At 44.7% G+C, this 10611-nt stretch overlaps 1 protein-coding gene across 1 annotated transcript in view; it reads left to right on the top strand.

Annotated features, from left to right (window-relative positions):
- Positions 1-847: 847 nt before the first annotated feature.
- Positions 848-10611, top strand: part of RFX8 (RFX family member 8, lacking RFX DNA binding domain) — a 186633-nt gene continuing 176869 nt past the window's right edge. Inside the window, exon 1 of the mRNA XM_029603318.1 lies at positions 848-1133. Coding sequence (XP_029459178.1) covers positions 1069-1133 — 65 coding nt within the window. The 5' untranslated portion in view covers positions 848-1068. The remainder of the gene's footprint in view (positions 1134-10611) is intronic.

Genomic DNA, 10611 nt, shown 5'->3' with positions numbered 1-10611 from the left:
TCACTCCACCCGCACCGACAGAACGCTATGGCAGCGGCCATAGACAAATGTATTTTAAACTGTAAAAGAAAAATGTTTTTTTTTAAATGGCCATTGGCCTATGTAAGGCAATGAAGGTGCTTTAAAACCAGGAGCACCTATTATGATGGCCTCAATAGATGGTCAAAAATATATTGATGTAGACCTAATACTGGATGGGTTTTCTTACTTCCGAGAGCTCTCATGGTGGATGTCAATTCCAATGGGCCTCCACTCACTTTCAGTTGTCAGCTGTGCTAGTAAAATTGGCAACAAATGCCACTTTAGGACATGCTGTTCGGAACTTACAGTCCCCGGTTGCTTCTGCTTTGGATGCTGCAAACCAAATCTCCATTTTCATTCCTGCCCTAATTTATCTTCTCTATTACTATATTTTTGCCACCTAGACTATAACTCCACTAGGATATAAATGCAAAATAAGATGAAAGAAGATGAACACACGCACACTGAAAAACAGACCAATCCTTCATTTTTCCTGAAATTTTTTTGGAACTTCCAGCATCGCGTCCCATTGGGCTCGTTTTAGGAACTGAGAATCCATCTAGTGCAAGAATCTACAGCCAAACCAGTTAAGCTCCAGCAAGAGTCGTGGAAAATTTCCCGTTGGAGTCTGAAAGCCCTGACAGAGAGCACCTAAGGACATTGTTTGAAGATCTGAGTTCTATTTTCAGAAATATTTTTTTTTTTTTTTGTTGTTCGCCTACGACAAACCCTCATGAAGAGGGGAGCGGCCTTTCATCCTATGCACCTCGCAGCCAGCGCCCTCAGCCTCCGGCAGCTCGCCCGCGCGCAGCCGGCTCCTCCTCCTCCGCCACGCGCTTCCACCCGCGCGTTCGGCCGGAATACGCGCCCAGTCCGCGCGCGCTCATTCCAGCCGAACGTCGGCAGCCCCGCGGAGGAGGAGCGGAGCGTTCTTTCGCCGGAACGCGGCGGCGGCCATTATCTTTTGAAAACAGCAGCCGGTTCTAGAAGGCGAGGCGTCCGAAAATAAACACCCGGCGCCGAGCCAGCCCCCCGCCGCTTCCCGCCATGGCGCTCAGCACGCAGAGCCGCGCCGGCAGCTCCCGCGCCGCTCACGGTGCGGTGGTGCAATGGTGAGTCTTCCGCCTACTGAAGGAAGGGAAGGGGGCGCCGCGAGGGCAGGAGGCCTCCTGCATAGGCAAAGGCACTAACTAGACAGGTTGTTTCCTTTAATTAGAGTGTAAACCCGCCGGGCATAGGGAAATGCCTTAAAGTACCTGAAAGTAGTCCGCTTTGAAGTGCCGAACAGCGGGGATCTAAAAAAAAAAACATGATTACAATTATTTCCGCAATGCTCCTCCTATTCAGATTTTCAGGAATGTTATTGGCAGGTTAGGGTTCACAAGCTGCAAAGTCGAGCCCATTTTCAAAGGGTTTAGGCCCCATACCTTGGTCCTTTTGAAAATTGGCTAGGGCTGAGTGCCTAGATTTAGGGTCCTAGTTTCATTAGGCTCTTAATTGTAGGACCCTAAAAAGTTGGGTGGATTTTAAAAGGAGCGCACCTGCGTCCATGGATGCACCGATTTTATAACATGCCGGCTGTGCACACAGGACAGATGAAACAGACTGGGAGGGAACTTTGCTATCCCAAACCCTACTCTTCCTACCTCTTCCCCTTTCCACCCCAACCCCTAAACTAACCCTAACTATCCCCATTTTTTTAGTTTTTTTTAATTACTGCTCTGTTGGAGCGGAAACATCTTCAGCACACCGGCCAGGTGCTGGCACGCACTTCCCCAAAACAGTGGCTAATGGCTGCTGTCCCTGCCGGCCTCCGTCCCAGACCAAGCCCCCAGCCTGCTCCTTTTTCCGGGCTCGGCACTTGTGTGCATATCGGGACTTATGCACGTGGTACGCGCAGGGCCCGGCCACGCACATAAGTTCTGATTTTTACATGAGTGGCCCTGTAAAAATTCACCCTAAAGTTAGGAGCTGAGAACTTATTTTCAGAACTGGGCACCTAATTTAGAGACCTAAATCTAGGCAAATGAATAGTAAATTTAGGTACCTAACTTAATACCCTCTGAGGTAGATCTTTAAAAAGTAGGCTGGATTTTATAAGATACGCGCGTAGCCACGCATATCTTATAAAATCCGGGGTCAGCACCACAAGGCTGCGCAAAATCGGCAGCCTGCGTGTGCGCCGAGCTGCGCAGCCTGCCTCTGTTCCCTTCCACGTCCCCCCACCTTCCCCTACCTAACCCACCCCCCAGCCCTACCTAAATCCTCCCCCCTACCTTTGTTGGGCAAGTTGCGCCTGCTTGAAGCAGGCGCAACTTGCGAGCGCCACCTCGCATCCCCCGGCACAGGCCGCAGTGCCGGGGGACTCGGGACTTCCCTCCCGGCCCGCCCCCGGACCTTCACCACGCCCCCAGACCCACCCCAGATCGCCCCTGACCCCGGACACGCCCCCTCCCGCCCCTTTTACGAAGCCCCGGGACTTACGCGCATCCCGGGGCTTTGCGTGCACCGGCGGCCTATGCAAAATAGGCACGCTGGCATGCGAGTGCCCTGCGAGCGTAAATCCGGGAGGATTTACGCGCGCAGGGCTTTTAAAATCTAGCCCTAAATGTATGTGAATTTTCAGCTGAAAACTCAGGCTCCTAAGTTCAGCTGAAAATAGGCACCTAACTTAAAAGACTAAATTTAGGAGCTTAGCTTATTTTTTTTTTTTTTTTTTTAATATCTGCCTCTTTGAGACTACCTTGAGTGTTCAAATGCAAGGGTATTCAGTATGCCTCTTCATTGTAAGTTAATAGAAACTTAGCAAGATATAAGAACATAAGAACATGCCATACTGGGTCAGACCAAGGGTCCATCAAGCCCAGCATCCTGTTTCCAACAGTGGCCAATCCAGGCCATAAGAACCTGGCAAGTACCCAAAAACTAAGTCTATTCCATGTTACCATTGCTAATGGCAGTGGCTATTCTCTAAGTGAACTGAAGGGAAAGTGAACTGAAGGGAAAAGGCACATATTTGTTAACTCAGAAGTAGTTTACATTCTTTTCCATTGTGGCAGGCGAGGAAGGGACTGATATGAGCAGGGGCGGATTGGCCTATCGGGGGATTGGGCATTCCCCGGTGGGCCGGTCGCGCTAGTCACGTGGTCTGCTGAGAGCGGCCGTGACAGAGCCGTGCTCGGCAGACCACGTCGTATCTCCTGGGCCGGCCTGGGCGGCGAATCCCCGGGCCGGTCTTCATCGGGAATCCGCCACTGGATACAGTGAACCACAAATCCCTTCCATTTAAATTATATACAGATGGGAACCTTTTTATAGCAAACTTACATGGTCCTGCCTAGTTTCATTCCTGGTGCACTGCATACTACCGTTGATCTCTAATTTTCCCCGCATTTCATCGCAACTAGGAATCCTCTTTTCTTATCCTATGGTATATGAATTTTCAGTAACAGGGGTATAAGATCTCCATGTCAAGCTTCTTTTCTCACTGCAGCTGTTGAATTGCTGGCCTTACTCAGGACAGCCCCAGCCAAAAGAAAATTTGTCAAGCTGTGACTGCCTTCTTTATTTTCTGGTGCCTTCCCTCTACTTCCTACCCCATGTACCCCAGTTGCTGGGAGCTCTCGCAGAGACTCAAGACTTCAGATTATCTATAACTCTTGAAACTCAAAATCAAACCCATCTAGTTCCTAGCTTTACGATCAAGGCCCATGGTTTTCAAGGTTTAGATTCTGCTGCAAATGCTAGAAAATTCACTGGCATGCTTTTAGATTGTGCAGCAAATTGTGTGGCTCATTTGCATATATTTACGTGGAATTGCATATGAAGCTGTTTTTCTAACAGACTGGTTCAAGGTCTGACACTGACATACATTTGGTCTTCTTCCCAGATTATAATAAATCGGAACAAGACAGCTTAAGCCATAGCAAGTAACTTAACTTCACATCAAGACTGGATAGGGTTTGATGGTGGCAATGGTTTAGATCACAGTTCAGTCTTCATAGTAGAGTACTTCAATAAATCCAGGTTGTCACTTGCAGTTTCAGTGCAGCAATGGGTGAAGAATATGAACATTGTGGAGTGAATTTTCGAAGGGGATTCACATGTAAAAATAGCATACACGTATGTAAGTAGCATGTTACATGAGTATATATTATATTTTATAAACCTCAAGGTGCCCCCGTATTTGCAGTATGGTGCACACATTTTGTTGGGGCAGAAAAAAAGGTGCATTCTAGTTGTATTCCAGGGCGAGGTTCAGAAATAAGTGTGCAAATTGTGACAAGCCTGTCCAAACATTTTCATACCTGCCAAAGGACTTGCGCAATTGAAATCGGACTTGTTGCTTATCTGCAGTTTTTGGGTAGGAGGTCTGTGTGAACATGTGGGGGTTCAGGGTGAAGTGCTAGAGGGTCTTAAATGCATTGGAGAAGGGCTGGGTAAATTGATGGAGATAGCAGTGAACTGGTGAGTGCAAATACATGTGCAAGTATTTTTAGAATGGTGTATGCACATACTTCATAAAATACCTGCCTCCGCGTTTAAATCGGGTGGTGGTTTTATATATTATATATTTTTATGTGCCTAAAATGTACATGCATGCATTTATAACATAGGGAGACAATGTAAGCATTTTCTGGCATTAGAAATTTACGTGTTTACTAAAACATATGTACATACTCTTGGGGCAAAAAAAAACATGGTATCTTATAAACTGCGGCATCCACCGGACAGTTTATAAAATACTTGCATAAATCTTTCCACATCCACTTAGGTGCACAAATTGTGTTTTCCATGGACATTTTTGAAAGATGGGCTTTTCAAGTCCAGCTCAAGCTAAATATGAGATTTACAGAAGATGTGTTTGATTCCGACTCCCCACCATATTTTGACTCGCGGCCGAATAAGTGCTCTCCAGCAGTGACCAATTCAAAACAGTTAAATCTGGTAAAAGGTCACAATTGGGCCAACCCCACCATATTCTAGGATTATCACCTTCATCCCAGAGCAGCATAATGATATTCGGTTCTATCCCATCCTTTAAATGGATTCTACTTACTGAATCTGTCAGGTGGTTATTGCTAAGATTGGTAGCAATAGATGTTCTTGTCTGCTACAGTCTGCAGAGTTTTCAGACACCGCCATTTCCATAAAGATGGTCATGAATTAAATTGGTAGCCTTGGTAATAGCACAGAGAGAGTCTTCCTTTGCCAGCTAACTAGGTCTGGTTCAGATCTGGCTCTAACACAAAATTTGGGTCCAAGCAGCAGTATTTCTTCAGAAACCAAACCCCTCCCTTCCTTACAGACAGAATGAACCAGCGAGTTCCTCCAATCACAAGGATTCTCTTAACTTCTCCCAGAAGTTATATTCTTCAGTTTGGGTGTAAGATGTTCTGGATCATAACTTTTGTAGCTTTTGGGAAAGATAGGTCACATTGGGGGAACCAATTATATGTCTATATCTGCACATAAAAAAAAGCCAGAGTTTTTCCAGCCTTTGTTTTGTAAATCATTGTTGAATCTTTTTATCACTTTCTTTTCTGTTTATTTATTTAGATTTATATTCCGCTTTTCGCACTTTTTTCAGCACTTCAAAGCGATTACATTCAGGTACTTTAGGTATTCTGTTTTCTTTTATTCCTCATTCTTGTCTCTCTCTATTCTTTTCTCTCCTCTTACACCACCATTTCTGCTTTAATTTGTCTTTCCCCATCTGTTCTTCTTTTCCTCTGTTCTTTCAATCTTTGTTCCCTTCTATTCCTTCTTCCTCCTTCTGTCTTTCACCCCCGCTCATCACTTTCCCTCGCCTCTGGGCTATGAACCAGGAGACCAGGGTTCGAGTCCCACTGTCGCTCCTTGTGACCTTGCGCAAGTCACTTTACCCTCCATTGCCTCAGGTACAAAACTTAGATTATAAGCTCCCTAGGGATAGGGAAATACCTACAGTATCTAAATGTAAACCAATGTGATATCTCAGTATATAAAAAAAAAAATAATAACAACTTATAACATAAGAAATGCCAGGCTGGGTCAGACCAATGGTCCATCAAGCCCAGCATCCTGTCCCCAAGAGTGACCAATCTGGATCATAAGGATTTACCCGGTAGATCTTAATGGTGAGATCTATTCTCAGAAGTAAGAGATGGCAATCCCCAAGTCCAGCTGTTTAGTAATTGTTGATAGAGTTGTCCAAATCCTTTTTAAGCCTAGCTATACCAGTAACCTTAACCACATCTTCCAGAAACAAATTCCACAGCTTAATTGCACATTGACTGAAAAAATATTCTTAAGTTTGTTTTAAATCAGCTACTGGTTTAGTTTCACGGAGTATTCCCTAGTTCTCGTACTAAAACAGTAAATAACTATTTCCTATTAACTTGTTCCACACGTCTTATGATTTTATAAACCTTTATTATATACTAGGGATGTGCAATCGTTTTTCCCGAATTAGGCAATGTGAACGATATTGCCTAATTCGGAATGGTTCGGGAGAACCGAAAAATGATTGAATTTTTTCCATAATTTCGGGAAAAATTCATTTTTGAGTTAGTGCGCGCTAGCTTGAATTAGAGTGTGCTAACGGAAGTTAGTGCGCACTAACTCTAGATAGTGCACGCTAACCCGAAAATCGGGGCCTCCGAAAAAAAACAAAAACCCCAAACCACGGGAAAAATGAAATTCCCGCGAGGGGGCCCCGAAACGAAGCCCGACACAAACTTTTTACCCGAAGCACATCTCTATTATATCCCCTCTGTTTAGTCCTAGGGGAATTCTGCACTACTGCGGAGCGCATAATTTGCGCAGAATTGCCAAATTCTGTGCTGAAAATAGCAGAGGAGACCCCGGCATGCCATGAACAGAGTGCATCCTGCATGTCCCATGGGACGCGCTCCGTTTGCGGCAAAGATGAAGGCACTGGCGTGCTGTTCATGGCAAAATGGAAGGCCCCCATGTGCTGCAAACGGCGTGTGCTTTGCTCATGGTAAAGATGGACGGCCCCGGTGAGAGAGAATGTGTGTGTGTGTGTGAGAGAGAGAGAGCAGGAGGGTGTGAGAGAGCATGGGAGGTAAGAAAGGGGGAGATGCTTGAGTGTGGGTTTCAGAGAGAGGGAGCCTATATGAGAGGATGGGGTGTGGGGGAAGGGAGCGTGAGAGAGAGCAGGAGGGTGTGAGAGAGCATGGGAGGTAGGAGAGCGGTGGGGGGATACTTGTGTGGGTTTCAGAGAGAGGGAGCCTATATGAGGAGATTGTGAAAGAGTGTGTATGTGTGTGAGAGATTGGGAGCTCATGAGTATGTGAGAGTGTTGGCCTGTGTGAAGGGATTATGTATGTGTGAGACAGCCTGTGTGAAAGAGTGCGTGAGAGAGAGACATAGGTAGCCTGTGTGAGGATTTATGTGTGAGAGAGAAAGGGAGCTTGTGTGGGTGTGTATACAAGAGAGAGGGCCCTGTATGAGGGGATGTGTGTGTGCGAGAGAGTGAGGGAGCCTGTATGAGGGGGTGTGTGTATGTGTATTAGAGAGGGAGGTTCAGAGGGAGCCTGTGTGAGGGGCAGTACTGAGAACGGGGTCAAACTCTGGGACTGGCGATAGAGTGGAAGGGGTTGAGTCTAGAGCTGGAGGGGAGAGATACTGGCAGGTGGAGGAGTTGGGGCCTGAGAGGGCAAAGTGGCCAGGGGAGTAGGGAGAGCGATTGGAAGGGACACTTATAGTGAATTTCTAGGGAAATTCTGCTCAAAATATTTAAAATTCTGCATCTTTAAGTAATAACTTTTTTCTGTATTAATTTAAAATGTAATTTATTTATTTATTTTATTTAACATATTTCTATACCGGTCTTCATGAAGGGATTCATATCAGGCCGGTTTACATGGAACTTAGGGGAGTAACTAGTAAACCAAACAAGAGAGCCGAAGCAAAGTTACATATAACAAGGAGATAGAACTTGGGGGCTAGAGAAGCCAGGAAGTAGAAAGACAACAATTAACAATTAACTAGAAGTAAAATACATATGAATAGTAATGGGACTAGTGCGAACGTCCCATCAGTTGGATTTTTACTTAAAAGCCTGTCATGTAAATTGTGTTGTTTTTTGTTTTTTTTATTTAAAGTTTATTAATTTTCATTATATGACATACATCATAAAACAAAGGAAATACACTATTGATATGTGATACTTTAAGCAAAAACAATATAATTTATAATAACTGAAAAGCAAGTGATATCACATTATCACCATAATTTGGGGGAGAAGCAAGAAACTCATATAACATTACTAACACATTTGTTGTAAAAGTAAACATCTCAGAAGGATCCAGGAGATTATTTCATTTAACTAAGTCTAAGTCTCGGGGTTCGCAGCCTGATTTTTATCTACTAGGAAAGTTTCTAAGTGTGTGGGATCAACGAAACCAAATTTTTTCCCTTGGTAGTTTATCAGGCACAAGCAAGGAAACTTTAAGAAGAAGGAAGCACCTAATGCTAACACACGACCTCTTAAAGATAAAAAATATCTTCTTCTTACTTGAGTGGCTCTTGCCACATCTGGAAATATTTGGACTCTATGTCCACAAAACAATACATCCTTGTGTCTGAAAAACCTCCTAAATAAATTCTCTTTATCTAACTCGGCCAAACATGAAACAAAAAGGGTTGCACGACTATTAATCAAGTCCACAGATTCTTCAAGAAAAGTCGATACACCTGGAGAAGATACTGATTCTACTACATTTTGTTCTCCAGAATTTCTAGGTGACTTTTTAAGCAAATAATAAATTTTTGATACCTTAGGGATTTCCTCTTCCTCATATAACAAGTTCTCTCTCAGATATTTCTTAAACATCTCCCATGGGGAGAGGAGCCTAGTAATAGGGAAATTAATAATCCTTAGGTTTTTTGCTCTATGTAAGTTTTCAATATATTCAACTTCTTTTCGAATAGCTAAACTATCCCGAATAAAAGCATTTTCAGAATTTTGAATCATTTGAACTTTGAACTTTAGTTGTAATCGTCAACACTTCCTTCTCGCATTTATCAAGTTTCTTTCCCTGATCTTCAATTAAGGTACTATTTGTTCTTATTAAAGTTAATAAGGACTCATTCATCTTATTCACATTACTATCCAGTTTTAAAATCATGTTTCCAAGATCTGACATAGTAACATTACCAGGTAGTTTAACAGAACTGGTTAATATCATTTCTTTGGAATCAGCTAAAACTGATGTAATAGTATTCGCAGTCCAATGAACATTGACCTGTGAATTCAGGTCTAAGTCCCCTTGGGCCGCTCCTACCAGACCTCCGGTTGCGATCACCCCAGATGGTTGCATTGGAGACTTAGGGGAGCGTGAGAAGGAGAAGGGAGGAGGCTACCGCTTTCCAATTTCCACCTGATCCGGTTACCAGAGTTAACATCTTGGTGAGAGAGCTGAGTCGCTGGAGAGTGACGTCAGCAGAGACGCCTCCCGACTGACTATAAAAACTGCGGAAGGGCGGCGATATCGTGGGGAGCGTGAGAAGGAGAAGGGAGGAGGCTACCGCTTTCCAATTTCCACCTGATCCGGTTACCAGAGTTAACATCTTGGTGAGAGAGCTGAGTCGCTGGAGAGTGACGTCAGCAGAGACGCCTCCCGACTGACTATAAAAACTGCGGAAGGGCGGCGCGTCGCCTAAGCCGCGCGCGCGGCTTTGGCCGGCTTAGGCCGGAAGAGGCCAGAAGAGACCGGAGAGACTTTTCTTTTGTTTTTCCTATATATATGTTGATGGGTAGAAAGAGAAAAGCCAAAATCTCCACATCCTCTCCTTTGGATCAACAACTTAAAGGCCCAATGGACCATCATGTTGTGAAACTGATTGGAACGCCCCAAGAGGACAGCTTGGGAGAATCATCCTTGATCACCCTGAGTCCCGGCGATGGTCCAAAGTCTCCAAATTGTGTTATTTTGACCAATATAAAGTTTGCAGAAATTTGCAGAATTTTAAGTTTCCGTGCACAGAATTTTAAATTTTTTGTGCAGAATTCCCCCAGTTGTTTCTCCTCCAGATGTTTCTCCTCCAGATGGAAGAGCCCTAACCTGTTAAGCCTTTCTACATAAAGGAGCTACTCCATAAAGTTTATATTTCTTACTGCCCTTCTCTATATCTTTTACTTATTCCATTTTGTCCTCTAGACTCTCACTCCTTGCTCCCTCAGTCACCCCCTGGTTTCTCTTGTTTCTCCACCTGCTCATCCATCTTTCTTTCACCCCCAACTCATCTTTCATCCTACCCTTCCATAATCTCATCCATTCCTTCCCTTCTCTCATCCCACATTCCCTTCCCTTCTCCTCTCTCATTTTTCTTAAACCCTGTTACGATTCATGGGTTTCGTAGACCCTTGACCTGAGGAGATGGTTGTTACAGCCTGAAGGGTGAAGCTCCACCCCATCGGGAGGTGAGATCAGCTGCAGCAGGGAACACATTAGCAGAGAGAATGTCCTGCATCACTCCCATGTGATCGCAGGTTAGGCCAGAGTGGTGCTGTGAGACAGACCCCGAGGAGCGGAGAGTACAAGGACAGGGTCTACTGTAGGCAAGTTGCAGAGGCAGCCC

Source organism: Rhinatrema bivittatum, chromosome 5 (genome assembly GCF_901001135.1).
Source record: "Rhinatrema bivittatum chromosome 5, aRhiBiv1.1, whole genome shotgun sequence".
Lineage (NCBI taxonomy): Eukaryota > Metazoa > Chordata > Amphibia > Gymnophiona > Rhinatrematidae > Rhinatrema > Rhinatrema bivittatum.
This window is presented reverse-complemented; position numbering and strand designations above follow the sequence as displayed.